Raw genomic sequence first — 24,752 nt, 5'->3', positions numbered from 1 at the left:
GAAAACAAGTGTTATGATAGTATAAAAATGCTAGGGACCTTGGGAAAAGGGGCAGAAAAAGGTGAGGATGTCAAAGAACGTTTTCAAAAAATTTTAAAAGTTTTACCTTTAGTAAAGAATAAAAAAAAGAACATTCTCAGGATTCTGAGCTCATTTTAGTATTGCAGTTTGGTAACCTTATGGGTTAAATAAGCATTGCTGGGCTACCCTGAGAACCTAACCACTGTATTTAAGAACACTACTTGTATAAAAAATGCCCTGTCTTATAAATCCTCTAATTAAAAAAAAACTTTCGGTATATAATTCATATGTATGATGACTATTTATATACTAAAATCTAAACTTGAAAAGTTAGTCATACTAATGGATTACAGAAATAATTATTATATAATGCTTTTAATTAGGAATTTAATATTTTTCAATTACCATAAGTTGTTAATGAGTCATTTGTGAGATACTATTATAAAAAAATATACAGGATATAGAGCTATAGAACTAAAGCAAAATCATAATACAATTGATAGAAACATGAAAATAAAGCTGTTATCTACAGATATAAATAAAGAAGGATTACACAGAAATCTGTGCTGTTAACTGAAGCAGCTGGAGAAAATACTATTATTGGCCATTTCTAATAGATAACTAATCTCCAAGAATAATACCCAGTTTAACATACATAAATTTTATTATTTTTAAAGTAACCATAAATCTGTTGAACATGGATAAACTGTTGGATTCTGAATTTTTGGTAAAATGTTATAACACCCAGATTAGATAAGTAACATATTGTACATGTGAAAGGTAATATATATTTTAGAAGAAATAAGACATTATTTTAAAGTACATCTAGGGTTATTTTCAATGTTCTATACTCCGTAGTCACTATAAATAATTATAGTTAAGAAAACATATACCATTCTCTAAAAACAAAACAAACCAACAAAAGCTTTCATTAATCTGAAACTAAAGATGAGCTTTCCATTTCTTGTCAGGATCCGTGTTGCTAACTGTGGAAAGAAAATTAGAGTAAAGATAAGCAAATATAATGTATTTTAAGTTATTTTGTGGCTAGAAAAAGCATTAATTCCTAAAATATAAAGGTGGTATTTTTTTTTGTACGTATCAGAGCACTGCTGAAGCTTCTACACAAAATTCAAGTTTTGAGCTTCTTGATTTTAAGGATTAAACTTCTATAAAGATTGTTAATTTGATGAATTAATCTAACACTAGTAAACACTTATGGAATTACTGCTTTAATATTTTTGAGTTTCCTACCTTTACTACTGCTAAAACCTTTGGCTGTTCCCACACCTTCTGCATGGGAAATTCTTTGTGGTCTTGTGGTTGGGAAGAAGAGAGGCTATCTTCCCATTACACGCCTTTGATTGTAGTTCTGGTGGGTAAGAACTGCAACCCCTAAGCAAAGTTCTAATTCCTGTGGGAGCTTTAGGTTCCAATTTGTGGTCCATCGGCCTTTCACTACTAACCCTTCCTAGTGCTTGTTTCTCCATCTTACAGTGATGTTCAAGGAAGGACTCTGCTGGGTGTTATTTTTCCTAAAAGCAAACTAGTTTGTTTGTTAAAAAAAAAAAAAATTTAAATGCTGGTAATAAAATAATTGAAATTTGGAAGTATACTTACATATTTTTCCTTCTTTTTCTAATTTTTTCAAATGAAGCAAGACATTACGTTCAGCCATTTTATGTAAATGCTCAGGAATACTCTAAAAGAAAAACAAGAGTGAAAGAAGATATTTCTTTTTTAAAAAAATGAGTTAATCTTGTCGAAACTATTAAAACATGCAACAAAAGGAAAATTTTAACTTAAATACATTTTTATATAGGAATAATCAAAATGATTTCACCTTGTATGTGTCTTGCTTTAGGCCACTCTATTTTTATCTATATACCTATACATAAAATAGACTGCAAGGTCTATAAAGACAGTAACAGTGTTGGTTTGTTCATTATTGTATATCCAGTGCTTAGCATAATGGCACACAGTAGGAACACCATAGTTTATGAATGAATGAATAAATAACTGTAAAAATTATTCTAGATAGTTTTGATGAGGCTATGGACCATTGGCTCTATGGCTTATTTATTAGGTTACATGATAATATCTTTGTACATTTCCCTTGGTTATCCTACCTCTGTCATCCTTTAGTTTTCATCTGGAAACTTTCTTAGACTTCTCTTAAACATTCATGTTTACTTACATTGAATTGTATTGTTGACTCACTTCTTACTCAACCAAATTAGCACAGCAACATCACACATTAATGTTCCCCAAATATAAACTTCCAACCCCAAGCCCTCCCTTAAGCTCCAGTACCATATACTATATCCATCACTGTGATCTTCTAGATCTAATTATGTGAGTCCTCTGCCTAAGATCCTTGAGTGGTCATGCCCAGGTTATTGGCTACAGCCCATATTTTTTAGCATGGCAGTCAAGGCTTCCATGATCCCATCATGCCTGTCTTTCCTGCCTCATTTCCTGGGACTCCTTTCCTGCCCATCCACATATGCATTCTGTGCTCCAGTCATATGCAGTTTCTTTGTGGGTTTTCAAACATATACAATGCTCGTTTATTACTTGCAGAGCATGTCTTTCCTTCTGTCTAGAACAACTTCTTTTCTCCTGTACTCTGGCTTGGAAAATGCTTACTTCTTCAAGACCCAATTAAATGATTAAGTTTGTAAAGCTTTTCTAGACAAGCCTCGATACCCTGCATCTTCCATCAGGTGAAATTTATTCCTTTCTTTTATGCTCTGGTACACTGTGTAGAGGTCTTAGAGGAAGCCTGGTATGTTTTAGAAAAAACAAGATTTGAGTATCTGACATCTCACTTTTGAGTATGTGACATCTGCTAGTTGTGTGCCTTTGGAAGTTACTTAGCTCACACTTTCCTGCGTCAGATTTTTTTAAGTCTACTAAATTGGAATAATTGTATCTTTATGTATTGAAAATTCGAGGTGTGTGAATTAAGGGCCTCAAATTACACTTGTAGGTGTAAACCAATGAGTACAGTGTCTAGCACAGAATAAGGTGCTCAAAAAATGAGAGTCAGTATTACAAGCATCTGTTGAACATGCCTGTCTTCACTAAACTATGGGTCCTTTGAGAGTAGGGATCTGTAGTCATCTTTGTACCTCATTACCTAGTCCACTGTGTGGCACAGAAAAGGCATCCAGTAAATGTTGAATGAATAAATCTCTCTATAATACCTATGCCATTCTACACACAACAGGTACTTGACACATATGTACAGTGAATACACCTCTGAATGCAGAACCAGCATTTTTAAGGGATAGACAATTGCTCGAAGACTCATCTGGGAGGGTGATTCGAGAGTTCTGCTGTCTGTACTTAAGTTAGGAAAAAAAACCCCGTACCAATGTATAGCGTGGCTATACTCTAGAATTATGAGGAAACGAACTCTTTCACAGAATTTAAATATTTATATTACCCCCTTGCCAATGGCACTTTTTATATAAGCAGCCTTACTTATAAAATTAACAGACTTATTCTGTTCTGGGATGTGATAAGTTTACCATATCTATAGCCTCTCACAAAGATTATTCTAATAAAACTGTTGCTATGTACAAATAAGATAAATGAAAATTACCTTGTAAATCCTTCTTACAAGCTCCATTGCTGTAAATGATTTTTCAAAATTATCATGCAATAATGTAAGAATTTGCTGTTCTCGGATATTTCTGTGAGAAATGTATTCTAGAATTTTAGCTTCAGCATTATGAATTACTGGGCCATGTCCTGAATTAGAATTATAAAAATTATTTCAACCAGATAAAAAATATCAAGTACAACTGAAGTTAATTCGTTCTATTTAAAAATAATTCATATGATGTATTGAAAAAGCATACTAAGTATGTAACAAATATGAATTATTTGGAAACCCATACAGGTAGAAGAGATTTAAAAATTATGTACAATGCCAAAAAACACAGAATTATAACAAATAAAATCTGTGTGAAATGTTATTATATACATTAAAAAACCAAAAATTTAACAATAAAAATAGTAACCACAAGAGTAATACTTATAGTGTTCATTATTTGCCAGGCACTGCTCTAAATGCTTAATATATATTATTCTTATAAGGGTCCAATGAGGTAGGCACTATTATTTTCCCTTCTTTATAGCAGAAGCTGAGGTATGGGGGGGCACAAATAACATGCCCACAGTTACATGGTAAAGAAGGGATGGAGCTGGAGTTCTGCCTTGAGAGCTTTTAATCACTCTATGCTCTTAACCACTAAGCCACACTTACATAAGAGATTAAAGGGGGAATGTGAAAAGTAGCTTCATGTAAGTGACTAAGATCTATTAAAAATTCACAAGAACCGCAGTAGAACTTTAAGAATCTTATGTAGAAGCTAGTAATTCAGAAATGTAGACAACCCAGATTAAGTTATATTAAAATCTAGTTGCTCCTTAAGACAGTACAAATTAATATATGACACAAGTCTGCACGAGGGATGTTTAACATATTTGAGAGCAAAATATTCAGAAGCAGACTAACCTGTTATCATGCGAAGAGCACAGGCTTTGGTTAGAATATTGACAATCATTTACTTGTATGGGGCCATGAAAGTCTGAATCCCTGAGCTTGTTTCTTCAGCCGTGCAATGAAGATACCACTACCTGCTTCACTGGGTTTTTGTGAGGACAACACTGTAAAGGTCCCTGCAGAGCACTGGACAGGCTTTAATGTATGGTGGCTGGGGCTACAGAACATAATTTACATATAAGCTTCTTCTGTGCCAGTAACCAGTTCACTGGATTCATTAAAGCAAACACTCTAAGAACTTTTATTAGGCAGCCTCTCATTAGCTTTGCTTCATTCAATGTGAGCACATCAAACATGGACTCTCTTCTCTTTAAAAACAGCTGTCAGCTTCCATTCCTCTTGTGTCATAGTATTAATCCAATTGCCCAGCTCCACTATGTTTCCTATCCCCTCAGCAGTAGAAACGCATGAGAGAATATAAGGGTATTGAAGACACTCTATTTACACATCTTTCCGTGGCTCTGGTTAGGAACAAGTTAGAAGGACTTAAAAAATTAGGTAACCTAGTTTCTTTTTCCTTCTGGGCTCTCTTGTTGAGTCTTATTATCTTTCTCCACTTTTAGGAGGGAAGGGAGATTCATATTGCAGAGCAGTGTGTGACAGGTGAGATACTAAAACAGATTTCTTTTTCTGGAGAAGTGAAATTAATATACAGTTTTAGAGTTGACATGGAAGCTACTGATAGTTCAGTAGTGTGAGTTAAAGAAACTAAAGCTCAGAGTTCACGGCTAAAACGTGGCCCACAACAGAAATCTAATAATTAACAAAAGCGAAGATACCTTGTGGAATGAAAACATTCTCTGATTCCCATGTAAATTTATTTCTTTTGTTTCACTATTAATAGCTGTAAAAATGTTAAAAAATAACACATATCTTTATAAAATAATTAACATAACTCTCAGCCTTTTAAAAAAAGATTTTATTTATTTACTTATTTTAGAGAGGGAGCATGTGAGAGCAGGCTCAGGGGGAAGGGCAATGAAGGAGGGAGAGAATCTCAAGCAGATTCCCCACTGAGCACAGAGTCAGCTGGATGCGGAGCTCTATCGCACAACCCTGAGAGATCCTGACCTGAGCCATGAGCCGAGGACGAGAGTCAATCACCCAACCGACTGAGCCACCTAGGCACCCCTAACTCTCCAGCTTTTTTAATTGCATGGCTAGATAAGACTTAGGGGCATAATTTAAGTAAACACTTTTATGGGTATCTATCTCTTCAACCCTTGAAAACATAACACACACACATACACACACAGACAAACCAAAATAAACCTTCTTCATCATTTCACACAAATGGTTTGCTGGATTTAAGCAACTACCCACCTGGATATATAATATCAGCTTTGACTTTCAATAGCTCTTTTAGGGAGTTCATATAATCATAGAGGTCTTCAAATACAGTTGTTCCTTCCCCTAGGATGCAATCTCCAGAAAAGATAGCATTCTCCTCTTCTAAAAGTAGAGCCATATGATCATCCGTGTGGCCAGGTGTGTGTAAAACTCTGGTTAAAAGAACACGAAGAAATAGTTAACAATTAGAAACTCTTAGGCTTAGAAGAAATTATTCTCCAGCCTTATCTCTGGATAAGACACAAACAAGTGATATCAAACCAGTTAAAAAGCTCCTTTTTTCTTTTGTGGCCCACTGAAAATTATCATCAGAAAATGCTTTCCTTTAAATCAGATTTCCCACTGTGAAGTACAAATTCAATACTTTTCCCACCTTTTTCTCTTTTTTTTTAATAAATAATAAGCATGTACCGATTACAGCAAATTTTGAAAACAGAAAATACTTAAAGGAGATATGAATTCACAATCATTCCACTTCTCAGAGACAGTGCTTTTATTATTTAAAAACATTTTTTTTCAATTTTCTTTGCATAGATGTTTATTTTACAATATACTTTGTGGCAAGACTGTGAGAAAAAAGCACTTTCATAAGTTGCTGTTGGGAGAGCAAAAAGTATAGTATAACACATATGGAGGTGAATTTGGCATTTTCTAGCAAAATTACATGACCCTTTGTCCCACTGGTCCCATGGCTAGAAATTTACCTTGAAAATACACATTCACAAATACAAAAAATATATACAAGTTATTCATTACATTATTTATAAAAACAAAATATTAGGAACAACCCAGATACCCATCCATTGGATACTATGGACACGCTGTGGTACAACCATACCATGGAATACGATGCAGCAGCCATCAAAAAAATGATGAAGATCTCTATGAACTGATACAGAGTAATTTGCAGGCTATATTGTCAAGTGGAGGTTCTTTTCGTGTCTCTGCTTTGTAGCTGTACTTGTGTTCCACCCAACTACTTATCCCCCACCTTAGTCCCATCTTCCAGGCCACCCAAGGCAGGCCCCAGGGCCGGGTGGCTGGTGTAGGCCCTGGAGTCTGGCCATGGTTAGCCTGGGGTTCGGACCTCTGAGATACGCAGGCTGCTGTGCTAGGCTGGCCACCACCCTGATGAGGTCGCATGGCTTTGGGCCAGTTCCTGACCTCAGCTTTGCTGAATGTGCCACAAAGCAGGTCCTTGAGGCCCCCAGGCCTACAGACCCTTTGCAGTTGGGCAAGTTTTCTCCCTCCCCCACCTCCTTTTGGCCTTATCACTGGCCACCTTTTCCATGCAGCCATTCAGACTGAGGAAGACCTGGAAACTTTGGGGCCATGTGAGCCACAGCCGCAGCCGCGCTTGCCAGCATCGGAAGCTTCCAGGCTGCTGGCCTAATACTGGTGGCGTGCATCGCCACAGGATCAGTTTCGACAAGGATCACCCAGCTTACTTTGGAGAAGCTGGTCTGAGATGTGACCACTCAAAGAGAAACCAAAGCTTTTGCCCAATTGTCAACTCCGATAAACTGTGAATTTTGGCCGGTGAGCCGACGCGGGTAAATGCCGCCAAAAAGATAACTGGAGCTGCTCCTATCATTGATGGGGTGCAATCGGGCTACTATAAAGTTTTGGGGCAGGGAAAGCTCCCAAAACAGCCTGTCATCCTGAAGACAGGACAGCAGAAGAGCTGAGCAGAAAATCCATGGGTGTGTGTGGGGGCTGTGTCCTGAAGCCACGTGGAGGGAGGGCCACTTGCTAACAAGTGCTTTCCTCTTAAAAACAAATCAAAATGAAACAAAACATGAAAGAATGTTTATAGTTGCTCTTTTGTATAAAAAAGTTGGGGAAATAAAAATGTATATGTATATATTTCCTTATTTTCGCAAAAAGAAAGGGAAGATAAATAGAAAAACTAATGAATTCTAGCTGCCAATAGGGGTAGGCAGGTGGGATGTAGGGAACAGAGATGCAAGTGAGACTTCTCTGATAGTAACTTTTTTATTAGTTTTAACTTTTGAGCTATGTAAATATATATTCTAAACATAAAACTAAATAAAAAGATGAAAGAAAATGTTAACATTGAATACAGAAAGAAATGAATCTTACTATACACCAGATAGATAACACAGCCAAGCTAATATCAATTCAAATAATTTTTAAACACTAAGATTATACATCCTTAATAGAATGTATCTTAAGATTAAAAGAAGTGGAGAGAGATTTTGAACTTTACTTAATAGGTTTATCGTTGGCAGTGTTACTGGTTACTGTGTCTCTGAAACTATTTTGTGTTTACCGTATGATAGTATAAACAATAAATTGATGTTGAGAACCAAGGTTTTACTGTGGGATAAGGAAAAAATATACATGAATGAGGGAATCAAGGTTTTGGGTTGTTTCTCATCTGAATTGAGGAATCATTCTGAATTCATCATTTCATTTTTTCCTAGCCCTATAAAAGGCCCAGAAGTAATGATACTCCAGGAGTCATGAGCACAACCTGCCACTTAGTTCTGGGTGGAACTGAAATACTGTTTCCCACTCAAAGAAAGCAGGGCTTCTTGTGGACATGGCTGGCTCCAGGTCTGGGGCAGGGAAAGTAAAATGTGATATGGAGACATCTCTTTTGTCTGATTAAACCTGCTGCAACCTATTGATGAAAGTATTCAATGTTAAATGAAAATAATTTCAGGAGGCATATTTCCACAACTACAAAAATACGTGGGTGTGGGTGTGTCTCATATCTTATGGACAATCTTACGAACAATCACACAGATGATGCGTTTACGAACAGACCCCCCAAATCTTTTTTAATCTGCGAAAACTCATTTGGAGAACCTCTCTTTTTTCAGAGTGTGCAGACGGTCTTATCCACTGATGTGTTGGCAGTGTGGCCTTTATTTGTCCCCCTCAACTCCCCACTCCAGAACTCAGTAATGGTTTTCTTTGATAACCAAGGCAATAGATTTCCTAAATTAGGGGATCAGAAATTCTAATTCTCCAGTCACCTGGGTAGCTAATGCTTTAATCTGCATAAAAACTGTGTTAAAATTCTCTCCACATAGGCAGGAGGAAAAAAGGAGATGACATCAGAGGTGCTTTCTAAAGATCAGAGGAACTGCAGCTGTGGCCTTCCCATTCCTCAGGTGGCACATTTATCTAGTTCTGCCACTTCTGTGATGGAGTAGACTTTATAAAAATGGCTCTCTTAGAAGATTTAGAACAGTCAACAAAAGCTGTCAGACTGACTCTTCTTTGAGAAATCGAACTTAGGTCACTAGAAAATTCTTCAAGGTTATATTCAGAATCAAATCCTACTGAAAAACCTGCTTCCTACTTTTTTACTAAAGGGTTCTTGGTGGGTATTATCCCTATCTCTAAGGTATTTTCCCCCCCAAATTGGCAAATAGACCAGATCAACTGGACATCAAATTCTTGAGGACTTAAGTAATTTTAACCTTCTGTTTATGGAACTTTTGCTTAATGATGAATCTTCTTGTTAATATTTAAAACAATTGGGTTTTACTGACTTTATAAAAATGGAAATTGGAAAGCACTGTCATCAGTAAACTAAATGTTTTATTCAGATTCTAGTACAATTATATTTTTGTGAAAAGGTTATTTACTAAGTCATTTTAAAAAAGACTTATTTATTTTAGGGAGAGAGACACGCACACACAGAAACAGAGACAGAGTAGGGAGGGGTGGAGGGAGGGGGAAAGAGAGCCTTAAGCAGACTCCACACTGAGTGCAGACCCTGATGTGGGCCTCAGACTCACGGCTCTGAGATCATGACCTGAACTGAAACTAAGAGTCGGATGCTTAACCAACTGAGCCATCCAGGCGCCCCTTATGTTGTTGTTTCTTGATCTGAAAGCTGCTCATATGATTTGTTCAGTGTGTAATAATTCACATTGCACACGGATAATATGCACACTTTTCTTTTTGTATACTTTAATAAAAAGCTTAAAATAGGGGTACTTGGGTGGCTCAGTCAGTTAAGCATCTGCCTTCAGCTCAGGTCATGATCCCGCGGTCCTGGGACTGAGCCCCACATCGGGTTCCCTGCTCAGTAGGGAGTCTGCTTGTCCCTCTCCCTCTGTCCCTTCTCCCCACTTGTGTGTGTGCGTGTCTCTCTCTCTCAAATAGATAAAATCTTTTTTTTTTTTTTTAAAAAGCTTAAAATATATGGTCTGTTTATGGCAGATGGGTGGTAATTAAGTATCAAGAGCTGAATGTTCTTAATCTGCAAATTAGGTATAGATCTAATACCCATGAATCTGTGATAACTAATAAACCAGTACTGTGATTCCCATGCCTTTGAGATAGATCTTTAATGTGTGATGGGGGAAACTCAGTATTGTCAAGAATACTCTCTGAAGAATTAGTAATGTAATGTTTACTATCTTTTGGTATCATGAACAAATTACAGGAGACATTATCATATTTCTAACAAGAGCATTTTAAGATAATTGCCCAGAAATTAGTTGGATTTATAAATTAAATTTACAGATCAATGGCATATTAGGAAAAAGGGAATACTGGCTTGAAAGGCGGCATGGATACCCAGTTCTTCATCTTCTCTTTCTCATTCACCTGCTAACCTACACCCCTCTTTGTAGATATTTACTACATGTTGAATAAATATTCAGTACCTTCTATGTGCCAGGGACTGAGGATGTGAAGATGAATCTGGCATCTGCCTTCTATCAGAGAATAGCTAGCTTATCATCTAACCTCCTTCCTCTTTTTCCTGGGCATGAAGTTAAACTCTATTTCCCAGCCTATGACTGAATTTACAGCCAATGCAACAGGGAGTAAAGGGAGTAAAGGCAGTAAAAAGGGTCTGGTCTAAGGAAAAAAAAAGTCTGGTCTATTTGCCAATTTTGGGGGAAAAATACATTAGAGATAGGGACGATACCCACCAAGAACCCTTTAGTAAAAAAGTAGGAAGCAGGTTTCTCAGTAGGATTTGATTCTGAATATAACCTTCAAGAATTTTCTAGTGACTTAAGTTTCATTTCTTAAAGAAAAGTCAGTCTGACAGCTTTTGTTGACTGTTCTAAATCTTCTAAGAGAGCCATCTTTATAAAGTTGGCTTCCCTTACTCCCTTACTCGCCTGGGTGGCTCAGCTGGTTAAGCATCTGCCTTCGGCTCAGGTCATGATCCTGGAATCCTGGGGTCCTGGGATGGAGCCCCGCATCGGGCTCCCTGCTCACTGGGGAGTCTGCTTCTCCCTCTCCCTCTGCCTCTCCCTCTTGGTTTGTCCTCTCTCTCTCTCACTCACTCTCTCTCAAATAAATAAATAAAATCTTAAAAAAAATAAATTAGAAGAGGGAGCAGTTAATTCTGCCTGGAAAGGGTTCTTGAGTTAAGTAACACATGAACTGAAGTCTGAAGAATGAATAGGTAAGAATTTATGAGGGAAACAAGTAGGGGGAAAGCTGTGATGCCTACCTGGTAAAGGGGAAGACATGAGCAAAGGCATGAACATACATAACATGTCCAGGTATTTGGATATGGCTAATTGTGTTTGCAAGGGCAGTGGTAGGAACTTAGATCAGAAAAGTGGTTTGGGGCCAGAAAGTGACATGGTAAGGAGAATAAACATGATCTTGTATGCAGTGAGAGTTATTCAAGCTTTCAAGTGACATACAGGAGACATTATCATGAAGGGGTATGAAGGGTAGAGTGGAAAGGGGAGCCTGGAGACAGGAATATTAAGCAAGAAGTAGTGGTAGGGGACACGAAGAAAAAGGGACAGCATGGACCAATAATTTTAAGGTAAAATCTAACACGATTAGATGTGGTGGGTGGGGGAAGGGGGAGTGATAAAGGTGAAGTGGAACCAGCTTCTGTCTTAGAAGAAAAATAAAATCTTAAGTGCTGAGAGCAGTAGGTGTTCTAAAGTCAGAAAGCAAGTTGATTGTGGGGGACAGAGGAGAATGCTAAGTAGTTCAGTTTTAAAATTACTGAGTTGGAAACAACTTTTTGACCTCTCTTAGGTCATGGGAGATTACTGATCTAGCCTAAAATGTATTTACTTTAGGTATGGGTCATCTTTTAGAATTGACAGCATGAAAAAGTCCTGAATTTAATTGATGGGTAGAGCCCTGAACCATTCTAGCAGGAAATGCTAATCTATTTTTTAATTTAAATTTTACTAAAAAAATGGTAATCCTATAATTCAAATAAATAATTTAAAAATGGTAGATAGAATGAAAAGTCTTTCTTTTCTCCTATTTCTCAAGCAACCCAGTTTTTCTTCCCAGAGTAACCAGATTATCAAATCTTTTTATATCCTTCCTGAGATATTCCTCACTCATATATGCAAATATTCAGAAATCTTCCTTTATTCCCTCTTTATAAGACACATACATAACCTGCCCCCCTCTTCCCTGGCTAAAGGACATTTACTGACCTGAGAGTGGCACCTTCAGTTTTAATCACATCTCCATCTTGCAGATAAACATATTGTTGCTTTCCATCTCCTATAATTTCTTCTCTCGGAGGATTCCGTGGGAGTTTTTTAATGCAATATGCAGTGTCTAGTAACAAAACATGTAAAGTATATTAAGTCATACTTTAAGTGATAATTCAGCCTTTTAAGAGATCAACTTTCTCTCCTAATCTTTTTCCTGTATTTGGTTTTTGCAGTAATTTCTTAAGCCCTTTCTCTACTCCATTAATTTATTTCAGCCATTTTTATTCTCTCTTGTTTCAAACTCATTGCTTTTGTAACACTGTTGCTTGATTCATGATTTTGTTCCTCTAAGCCTGCAGTCTTCCTACTTGTTCAATTTTGTACTTTTGTCATTTCATATTTAATATCTGATTTCATTAAAAGTATGCTCTCTTTAAATTCTTCCATGGAAACAAAAAAAAATAAGAGATCAACTTTCACAGAGCTAATACTGTGAATGACTGCAAAAAATATTAACATTAAGAGACAAGAGAAAATGGGATGGTTATAGCAGCCTATCTCTGGAATTTGAACTGTTTTTTCTACCTTAACAAAAGAGCTTTTTATTCTCTCAAGCACTTCTAGGTCTACATAAAAGCCTTTGTGATTTTCTAGTCACTCTTATTTTATATAAAAGTTTGAAAGTAGTTCTTCATAATCTTGGCTAGCTTTGATATCAAGATGGGTGTTGAAGAGGCACTAGTACAGAACCCGGGAACATTTTTCTGTCTAGTCTTAGTGTACAGTAAAAGAAGTCACGGCATCATGGCAGTACTTAGTAATAAAAGAATGCTAGCTGAAAGGAAGCCCCAAGGGCTAAGATATTAAACCATTAAAATAAATTTAACCCATACTACCTCTCACTGACACAAAGAAAATCAATTAACCAATCAATAGCTGGGTGCCGAGTATACTATATATAGTGACTACAAGCACTGTGACATTAAAGTGCTTAAAAACTATCACAGTTGTGAAAATAAAACTTACAAACAAGAAATAATTAAAGAACTATACTCAGTACCACTTAATGAATACTAAATGGGCAATTCAGCTAATAAAAGCAATAGTAGTTTAGAGAAAGGAAAACAATTAGGAAAAAATTCACAAATATGACAGAACTTGAAGTGTGGCTTACAGGACAAGTAGTTTGGGAAAAGGTACAGAGAATGATTTGTAGGTAAGGGGAACAGCATTAGGAAAATCATAGAAATGACAATGAGCATGGCATATGTACAACAATGTATGCTACCAACTTGTCTAATGCAAAATACTGGCTGAGAAGTACAGATAAAGTGGGATTAGATGAGCTCAGATCACGGAAGGCCTTAAATTGCCTTTCACAGAATAGAGGAATTTAAACTTTACCATATGTGTGCCACTGTACACTCTTTAGAAAGAAAACGAAATAATGTTAACTGGTTGATAAATATGGCAGCTCTAGGTGGGACACTGGAGGGTGAGAGATCAGAAGGACCAGGAGGGGATGACTGTAATAAACCAGACAGAAGATGTGAATATTAGAACTAAGGTGACAGCAACAGAAATGTGGGAGAAAAAGACATTAGAGAAAAATTGACATGGCACAGAAATCAGCCTAGTATGGAAGATAAAGAAGATAGAAATACTGCAAATATAATAAAAATAAAATAAAACAACTGGGACTAGACCTTCTCTTTCCAGCCCCAAACTCCATTATTTTGTATCTTAGAGGCTGAAGCAAAAAATAATACGCTATTCTGGGAACTGGCATTACATAATAAGGCTATCTTCATTCTGGAGTGCGATGGGGAGGTTTTTTGGTATGTGTTTATTTTTAATCTGTATAATTTTGTCTTTCAGTAAAGAAGTAGAGGTATTACATTCCTATTTATGAGACTTTTGGCACACAATCCTTCCAAAAAACTTACCATTATCTCAAAATTACAAAACAAATGTCATACTATAACTTTGTGTCAGTTTTTAAGTTATGTGCCAATATGAAAACACATATCCTACTCACAATAACAATCTGTATAGGCAGGATGGAGAAGGGCATGCTGAAAGCAATCATATAATAATCATTATTACATTTAATAAAAGCTTATGGAGATATAACTCAAAAGTATAAAATTCACCCTTTCAAAGAGTACAATTCAGTGTTTTTAAAGTATATCCAAAGAGCTATATAACTATCACCACTATCTAATTTTGTAACATTTTCAAAACCCCTCAAAGAAATCCTTTACTCAACTGTAGTCACTTCCTATTCTCTCCTCCTACAAGCTCCTGGCAATCAGTTATCTACTGTCTGTCTCTATCATAAGATTATTTTAACAGGAGGAAACCCTCAGTCACTTGTTAAAGGTTTGAATAATGGGTTATAACATCATTGTTAATACTAATTACTGAAACTGATACAAATGTGACATTGTTTATCATACTTTCTAATAAAAACACAGTCTAATTGAATGGCATAGAAACAAACATTTGACACCAAGGACCAGGATGTGAAATACATGGCAAAGACCCAACTTCAGTTACAAAATAACAACTATCAGATCACAAAATATATTTTATTAGATTTACTCAAAAACAAACCAAAAATACTGGGGCAGCCTGGGGCTACATAGTTCTCATGTCTAGTAAAATTCTGGCTTCCTGCGAGCCACTGGGAGTTCCAGAATCATACACTGATTATATCTTAAACTTCTGAAAGCAGGTTGCTGTATCTTCTCACAGAAATCTAATAAATGGCATTCACAATTTTGGTGTGGCTTGTAAAACCACAGGTTGTTAGCATCATAAAGCAGTTGAAAAATTTTTGTCATACTAATAATCAACTAAAGTAGTAAAATGATATGGAGCAAAGAAAATAATAAAACAAAATGGAACAAGAATGCTAGAGATTAAGGATTTAGAGAATGAAAAAATACATGGGACTCTTGAAGGGAGATTCTGGAAGGTACCTTTGCACGATTTCAGTGCTGAGCAACTCAAGGTCTGTATGCAGCTGGTCTAGTTTCAATAAAGTTCAGAATGAAAGTCGACAAGCTACTTCTCAAAGTATTATAAAATTTTAGTGGCTAAGCAGAGCAGGGTCAAATTTCTCCTTGATTTTCTTTATTTTTTTTTATTTTTTTTATTTTTTTTAAAGATTTTATTTATTTATGTGACAGAGAGACAGTCAGCGAGAGAGGGAACACAGCAGGGGGAGTGGGAGAGGAAGAAGCAGGCTCACAGCAGAGGAGCCCGATGTGGGACTCGATCCCGGCGTGCCGGGATCACGCCCTGAGCCGAAGGCAGACGCTTTAACGACTGCGCTACCCAGGTGCCCCTCCTTGATTTTCTTTAAATCAACCTAATAGGTAATCTATTATGCAAACATTCATTATTTTGTGTGGAACCCAAACGATTTAAAATTTTTAAAAAAAGGTTTTATTTATTTGAGAGAGAGAGAGAGTGTGTGTGTGTCTGTGTGTGTGAGCAGCGGGAGGGGCCGAAGGAGGAGGAGAGAATCTCAAGCCGACTCCTTGCTGAGCACAGAGCCCAATGCAGGGCTCGATCTCATGATCCTGAGATCATGACCTGATCCAAAACCAAGAGTCAGACACTTAACCAACTGAGCCACTCAGGTGTCCCTAATTTTTAACTTAAAGATACAGGTTAAATGTCCATTAACAGGTGAATGGATAAACAAATCCTGGCATAGTCCTACCATGGACTACCCCTTGGCAATAAAGAAACAAACTATTGATACTGAAACATAGGTGAATCTCAAAAACATGACGTTGTGTGAAAGAAGCTAGAGGGTGATTCTGTATGCTTCCGTTATGTGGCATTTTAGAACAGGCAAAGTTAATCTATAGTGAAATAAAGCAGATCGGTGGTTGCTGGAGGGGGGAATGATTGCAAAGAGGCACTAGGAAGCCTCTTTTTGGGGTCATGAGAGTATTCTTTATGTTGACTGGATTGGTCACAAAGATGTTTACCAAACTATACTCTTAAAATGGGTACATTTTATGTATGTAAATTCAAGCTCAATAAAGTTGATTTCTGAAGGAGAAAAAGTAGGCCATAAACATTTAAAATTTTCAAATTGACCCTCATGCTGAAAGAGTTGGCCAAAGCTAGTCGAACCTTCAGCATAGTTTTTTAATTCACAAAATTTACCAGGTAGATAGACAAGAGAAAGGCGAGGAAAAGTTACACTGAAAGATAATGATTTCCTGTGACATACAGTCCTCTAGGATCGTAAGAAAGGAGTTAAGAGGGTAACAAAGTGAAGTTAGAGAGGTTTTTATAATGGGCAGCCTGGTGATATTGGCAGATATTGACAATATCTTGGTGTCCCAATTGTAGTCTCAAGTCCTAAAAAGAAGACATTTAAAAATATTTAAAAACAGGAGTTGAATGCGTATGTGTATTCCTTTTGTGAATGAATGTTCCTGACCTCCTGTCCTTCATATGCCCTGAACTTGCCAAGCACACCCTAATTCCAGTATCTCTGCTCCTTCAATGTCTTCAGTCTGGTATACCCTCCTCTCAGATACCTGTATAGCTTACTCCCTCTCCCTATCCACCCTAGATACAAACCACTGCCCTTCTGCCACTTTATTTTCTCTCCCCCTTTTCTTCACTTAGCATCACCATCCGACCTATTATTTATTTACCATTTATGTTCCTTACTGGAATCCAAGCTTCACGAGAGCAGAATCTTTGTTTTGTGTACTGCCACATCCCCGGTGCGAAGAACAGTGCCTGGATAGAGTGGTCACTTGAATATTTGTTAAAGGAAGGAACGAACGAATGAAGCTATGTGTGTGATGGGGAGATGGGAAGGAGAGAGGTGGTAAAGTGTCAGTACAAGATAGATTTTAGGGACGGAGAATCATCAACACAATGATCTTTCACCAGCATTTTAGCATATCATAGTATTGCCTGAAAGTTATAGAAGACCTGAGATCGTGTTTAGAATGTGGACAATAACAGCAGCTACCTCACAGTACCCACGTGAAGTGTTTAGCACAGTGCCTGGCACACAGTAAAGGCTCAAGAGTGGTTATTAAATCTGAAGCAGCAATCGTCACTACTACTACTACTACTACTACTACTACTACTACTACTACAGACAAAATTAAAACTGACCTTCATCACTGGGCAAAGGGGAAAAATAAGAGGGATAAGAGATTTGAAATAGAAAATAGGATTTTCCTTTCCTCTTTTGTTAAAATTGGGGGCAGTATTAAAAGTATATTATTTCTAAAAGTACCATGTAAGTGTATAAGGTGTTCAGGAAATGACTGACTAGCTTACTTAGTTCTGTAATAGAAATAAATTATTCTGAAAACTTAGTTTTCCTCAAAGAGCTTAATTAATGTTTTCTGTTTACCATTATTGATGCTTTTACAAATATCTCCTATGCCCCCAGTATGATCACGGTGCCAATGAGTCACTATGATTTCCTGGATTGTTGTGTTAAATTCAGTCAGAGCCTGCTTTAAACAGCTGATGTATTCTGGAATTGCTGGTTCTCCAGTGTCAATGAGGATTCTCCTGAAAATTAAATGGATGATAATCACACAATTGGAACACAGAAGTAATATTAGCATATTTCTCACATAGATAATTCATATTACATTTAAGAAACTGCGTAAATTGCTTGCTTTCAACCTGCTTGAAAAACAGCTATATGATATTTCTCTTTAACTATAGTAATCTCACTATAAGAAAAGTTCTTTGAAAAAATGTTATAGCTCAATGCAAGTTCAAGGCACAGTAATATTGAATACTTACACTTATATATGGCGCTATTCCAGGACCACGTATTTTAACAATTGTGTTCCTCATTACAACTATTTAAAGGAGGTATTTCATTGTATAACTTGCCCAAGGTTACTCTGCAAATAATGGCAAGACCAGCATTCAAACCTGGGTATTCTGTCTCCAGAATATATGCTTTTATCCACTCTGCCTTTGAGATCTTTTACAATATACTCAAACATCTCATAGATATGAAAGAATTAGATTCAGCGGTGTTTCTAAAGAAACCTAGTCTTCTGCACTACATGCAAAACTTAACACTAAAGTTTTACATTGGCTTCCTTCCACATAAAAAAATGAAAGGAGTAGGGAAGCATGGGGAAATGTCTGAGTTGCTTTACTTCTTCACCTAGACAACCCTATCAGTTATATATTTCTGCTTGCTTGTGGTTCTGAATCTTCTTTATACTTTGTTTGCCCTTCCTCGCTATTTCATGGAATGATGGTCTTTCTCGATAAAGTTTTCCTGAACTAAAGAAATAAGGGGGACATCTTCCTCCTCGAGAACCAACTCACAAATTTTTAATTTATGCTGCTTCACATTAACACCTCCCTAATTCAGGCTGGGGGAGAGAAGATTAGTCTTGATGAAGAGTCTCAGTCATTCACTCATTAATACATTAATAACTGTATGAATTATGTACTATGTGCCATGCCTTTCTTGCAAGACAAAAAATCCTGTTTGCATTCTAGTGAAAAGTGGGAAGAGGGAGCTATGAAAACAAACAGTAATAGTGACAGATAAACAGCATTCTGCAGAACAGTCAAATGGGGTAAACATGACCCGAAGTATCTGGATGGCTATTTTATATTGGATGGTTTGTTTCCCTAACCCTATTCCCTGAGATGCACAGCCAATAAAAACAAATTGTCCTCTCATGGGGGAGGGGGCAGGGGTGGAGAGGTGGGGACAATGGCCTTGTGGTCCACAGGCTTTTATCTATACCTTAAGTTCCATAGAGCAATGGCTCTACTTTACAAGTACACAGAGTTTTAACTGTTCCTTCTGGAGACAGGGAAACTAGATGGATATACTGGCCCATGAATGCATTATGAGGTTCTGTAGACAGTGGAAATATAAGGAGGAGATGTTTAAAAAACAGGTAGGAGGCACAATCAACAGGATTTTTTTTTTTAAAACATCTGGATGTGGAAGGGAAGGGAAAAAACGGATGATTTTAAGGTTTCTAGGTGAGATGACTAGTGTGTCATTAATCAAGTCTATGAACACTGGAGGGAGCAAATTTGAGATAAACATGGTTTGGGTCACAGTGAATTTTGATGACACTGCCAGCCATCTTCCCTTGCTTTTTCTTACACTTATTACCACGTGACATATCTATTTACATGTTCATTAATTTATTGCCTATCTCCACACCCTCTCACAACCTACAAATTTAAGCTCCATGAGGGCAGCAACCTGGGCTGGTTTTGCCAGAATCTAGATGGTGGCATGAACTAGATAATAAATGTTTGTTGGATGAATAAATAAGGTAGTGGCTTTATTTGCATTTCATTTAATCATCAAAACAATCCTGAGATTTTACTCTCATTGTACAGATGAGGAAACTGAGGCCTTGACAAATTAGACATATATGTAATATCGTAACTTGCCCAGAGTCCCGAACTCTAGCACAGGATATATTTGAATCCACACCTTTTTAATTACAATGCCCATTTTCTTTGGATATGGGGAATACTTCAGTGTATTTTGACTGACAACTTTAGGTAATGGGTTCTTAATCTTTTTAATATCTTAGGCCCCTTTGGCAGTGTGGTAAAATCCATGGGCTAGTCTCAGAGTAATTTTTTGGGGTGTATAAAATAAAACATAAGATTACAAAATAAATCAATTATATTGAAATAAAGTTATCAAAATTTAAAAAAATTATGCTATAGTGGTACATGTAGCTTCTTTACTACAATATGAAGTAACAAGATCAGCACCAAGGCTCAGAATGATCATAATTTCTAAATAGAGATGAATATACATACTATTTTGAGATATCTAACATGACCACAATATGCAATGAAAATATTAGAGAAAAAAAGCACAGGTACTGCTATTACTTACTATTGTTTGCTGTCCATATTCATAATTGAATAAAGGCTAATTTTCAGTTTGGGTTTAATAAAGGTATAATTTTTTCCACCCAGCTAAAGTCAGACTCCCTGAATTATATCATTTTCGGGACCATAGACTTCAGATTAAGAACCCCTGATTCTGGTAGAGAAGGAAGAAAAGAGCTGATAAAATCAAGTCTGAGATACTATGAACTACTAACCAGTTGTCTAGAACAGTCCTGGCACAAAATAAGCACTCAAAAAATATATATTGAATAAGTTCAGTTCAAATTCTAATGAACGATTACCACATACAAGATACTATGTTATATATGTTATAAGATGCAAATCATTAGGTATTTTCTGAGCACCTATCATGAACCCAGTGTTGTCTGGATGCTATGATGGAAGAAATGATAATAACAGCTAACATTATGGTATGCTTTCCACATGCTAGAATTTGTTAAGTGCTTTTGATATGATCTTTCATTTAAATTTCACTGAATCCTAATAACATCCTTTGAGGTGGGTGCTATTCAATCCTCATTGTACAGGTAAGGAATCTGAAGCTTAGAGAATCAACTGTCTTGTCTAAAGTCATAAGCTAGGATTCGGATTTAGGTAATTGGAGTATAGAGTCTTAACTCTAATTACTACATTAGACTGCCTTTTCCAATTAAAAGATAAACTATTTGTCCTCCAGGGAGTTACAATTTTGATGGTGAAGGCTAATATTGCAGCTTTTAGAGCTTCTTGAGCAGAAGAGGAACATGGAAATACTCTTCAGAAGATATGGCTATTACTTACCCATTCAAATGTTACTGAGTACCTACATACTAGGCATCACACTAGGTTTAGTAATGCTTTAGGGAAATTCATTTGGCATGCACAGGCTGATCAGAATGAAGGAAGGCCAGCTAAAACCACAGCTATCAGAAATCTTAGAATACTGAAAATGAAGAGAAAATGTAAACATTCATTCATTCAGCAAATATTTACTGTACTACTTTTACTGGGTATGAAGCTCTGTGCTAGGAACTGGGGATATAGTAACAGGCCTTCATTGAGCTTATACTGTAGTGGGGAGTGAGGAAAGACATGAAGCACCTTCTTCCTTTATTTTTTTTTTTTTAATGTTTTTTCTTTCTTTTTTTTTTTTAAGATTTTATTTCTTTATTTGAGAGAGAGAGAGAGACAGAGCATGAGCAGGGGGAGGAGGCAGAAGGAGAAGAAGCAGACTCCCCACTGAGCAGAGAGCCTGACGTGTGGCTTGATCCCAGGACCCTGAGATCATGACCTGAGCCGAAGGCAGACACTTGACTGACTGAGCCACCCAGGCACCCCATGAAGCTTCTTTTTACACAAAAAATCATTTTATTATCACTGAGATAAGGACCATGAAAAAGTGTGGAGTGCTAACACAGTGCATTATATTAATCTAACATAGTCTAAGGGGTCAGGGACAACTCCCTTGAGGAAATGATATTCTGACTGAATTCTACAGGATTAGTGAAGTTAGCTGGGTAAAGAGAGGGTAAGTGGGAGACACAGAGGAAAGCACGCATGAGAGCCATGTGGCAGAACGGATACAACTCATCTCGCTGGGATGGGAGGGAGGTTGGAGGTGAGGCTGATGAGGCAAGTGGAGGCTGGAATATGCAAGGCCTAAAAATTTTCATTTTTAAAACATTCCTGTTAAATGGGGGAGAATGAATAGAAGAGGGACAAAAATAGTTCCAGAGAATTTGTACTCTTGTGGACTCGGTGAGAGCAGTGGAAATAGATCTTCAAAGTGGCATGGAGCTGTGTGTAGGAAGCAAAGAAGTGGCAAGGAGCATTTGCCTTGATCAAATATGGGGATGGTTTTGTTTACCAAGATATGGATGACTGGAAGAGGACCAGGTTTAGTGGAAAATCCCATGAATTCAGTTTGTGAAACACTGAGTTTTGTTTTTTAAGATTTTATTTATTTATTTGTGAGACACGGAGAGGGAGAGAGAGCGAGCACGCACACAGCAGGGGGAGCAGGCAGAGGGAGAAGCAGGCCCCCTGCTGATCAAGGAGCCCAGTGCGGAACTCGATCCCAGGACCCTGGGATCATGCCCTGAGCCGCAGGCAGACACTTAACCGACTAAGCCACCCAATCTCATCCAAGTAGAGATTTAAGAAAAGCAGCCAGCTATCCTAGCCTGAAGATCAAGTTTGAATTTTATCTAAACTGGAGCTCTAAAATTGGGAGATATTAATGGACAGAAAATAGATGACACCAAGGAAGTCGACAAGATCACCTAGGTAGAGAATATAGCATGAGAACAGGAGAGACTAAGATTATATCTTGAGGAACTCACACACTTAAAGATCTGGTAAAGAGGTTGATTCCATGAAGGAGACTGAGAAAGAACAGCTAGAGAGGTAGGAGGAAACCAGGAGAACGTGTGTTAGCAAATCAAGGAGGGAATGGTCAATAGTTTAAAAAGGTACTGAAGTTCAGATACAATGGGAATGGATAAATGCCATTGGATTTGGTGATACAGGAGCCACCTCTGATCTTAGAACTGTTTTGCGCAGAACAGGTGGATACCAATATCTGAACCTCTTACTTGGACCCAATTAGTATTCATCTCTTGCCACCTGACTTCTACTTTATACAGTAGAGTGGCATCATCTACACATTAACTTATTCTAGCTCAACTATATAGATTCATCATATATATGTCATATATGACTGATTCCACTGGACATTCCACCCAATGAGTTTATGCCAGTGGTAGTGGAAGCAGTGTAAAGTGGGAGACCATGAATATCTTCTCTCACTCACTTTCAGGTTGTCTCTTTTAGCACAAGCACTTTGCTACACTGAATGTGGTTCTAGTGTTTTAAGATACAGTATGTATTTTTCACACAACATGGCCCCTAAATGCGAGCCAACTTCTTCATCTGGTTTTTAAACAGAACCAGCCATCTGCTTCATCGCTGGAAGAAAAAGCAGGCTGCGCCGAACTTATTGTGAGATAGTACACGATCTCCAACACGGTGCCTCCTAAGAGACTTTTTAGGGTAATTTTGATTATATTCAATTTTTAGAATAGGTACTGACATTAGAACTAGTTTAACATGACACACTGAAGAGAGAAGAGAATGCCTATGGACTTCTGGGGTGAGGGAGTCCCAGGCCAGACAGACTTTACCCTAGATATAAAGTATTTTTTTCTGCTGAATTCTCTATCCTCCTAGATTCTGGAAGCAGCCTAAAGCTCTTGTACCTACTTGACGCTGCCTTGTTTACCCTGAACCTAACTTCTGCCTGTCTTGACTTAAGTACTTCCAGTTCCTTCATCCTGCTCCATCTAAAATTCTGATTTACTGGAAAAAGGCAAATACAGCAGATACTTCAAATGGAAACTCAAATTACTATTAAACTGTTTTTTAGAAATCAGTCATATTAATTTTAACACATCTTGAAATATACAATTAAATTCTCTGCTTAAGGGGAACTGTATCTTATTTTTATTTTGAATTATGTAGGGTTTACTAAAGACCAAGCATATAAAAACTATACAATGCACATATACACCACATCTCTCCACTTCTGCATAATTACACTAAAACAATGCACCTGAACAAGAGAAAAATCTTAGAAATACAGATAAGTTATTCCATCTGCAAAATAACTTAAATGAGGCTACACAATAGTAACGAAAACCAAAATCAGTCAGTCCCCTCTTCTTTATCAAGTGCCAGGGGGCTCCTTGGTGTTTCAGACTCCAGCAATTTGGAAGCAAGAAAATCCTGCCCTCTGCTGCTGAGTTAAGAAAAAGACCTCAGCACAATTAATCACTTTTGTGAATTGCAAGCTAAACACTAATGAAAAGTCAGAAGGTGAGCAAAGTAAATGCTTTTCTGGACTTTTAACTCCGGGCGATCCTAATTTCTCAACAGCTTAAACACTCACCCTGGCATTCAACAGTAGGCAAAGTCCATTGGGTTTCACAAACAGAAAGTTCTGTTTTTTTTTTTTTTTTCTCATTATTTCTCCCTCATTAGCCATTGGTAAGTTAGGTTACCAGCCCGCATTGTAGTGATTTGGGGGAGGCCTGGAATCGCGGCGTCTGAGGGTGGTCCTGGGTGGTGCTGCCTGGCCGGGACTGGACACCGAGCTCCAGGCTGTGGGGGCGCACAGCCTCTCCGCCTTCGGCGAGCAGTCGTCCCAGCCCCAGCCCTGTGCGCCCCACAGGCCGGGGTGTTTGCTAGAGGGGAATAGGGACTTTTACCTGGTGCCGACTCCTACCAAGTAGGTGTTGGTGCCCTGCAGGGTCATGGGACCCGGGTTACAGCCCAGGACGCGCACCACCCGACTGGACAGCTGCTCGACGCGCTGCAAGACTCCCGACATGACTGCTTCTATAGCCCGCCCGCGCGCGGTGACTCGAGCGCCGCACTGGCGACTAGGCCGGAGAGGGGGCGGAGGCGGGGCGGGGCCG

The 24,752-nt window shown here is 37.7% G+C and overlaps 2 protein-coding genes across 4 annotated transcripts in view; one reads left to right on the top strand and one right to left on the bottom strand.

Moving 5' to 3' along the window:
* The window catches only part of XKR9 (XK related 9), a 92,461-nt gene that overhangs the window by 18,502 nt on the left and 49,207 nt on the right, over nucleotides 1–24,752 (top strand). The gene's annotated exons all lie outside the window — the stretch shown is intronic.
* Nucleotides 667–24,740, bottom strand: LACTB2 (lactamase beta 2). The gene is made up of 7 exons (XM_045810205.2): nucleotides 24,543–24,740; nucleotides 17,777–17,940; nucleotides 12,367–12,493; nucleotides 5,921–6,099; nucleotides 3,632–3,780; nucleotides 1,642–1,723; nucleotides 667–1,007 (listed from the first exon to the last, which is right to left on the bottom strand). Exons 1-7 carry the CDS (start codon nucleotides 24,662–24,664, stop codon nucleotides 964–966), a joined length of 867 nt encoding a protein of 288 aa, XP_045666161.1. The 5' UTR covers nucleotides 24,665–24,740; the 3' UTR covers nucleotides 667–963.

Source organism: Ursus americanus, chromosome 9, assembly GCF_024610735.1.
Source record: "Ursus americanus isolate L20-20 chromosome 9, mUrsAme1.1.p, whole genome shotgun sequence".
In the NCBI taxonomy this organism is placed as follows: domain Eukaryota; kingdom Metazoa; phylum Chordata; class Mammalia; order Carnivora; family Ursidae; genus Ursus; species Ursus americanus.
The sequence above is the reverse complement of the archived record's forward strand: the minus strand, read 5'-3'. Positions and strand labels throughout refer to the sequence as shown.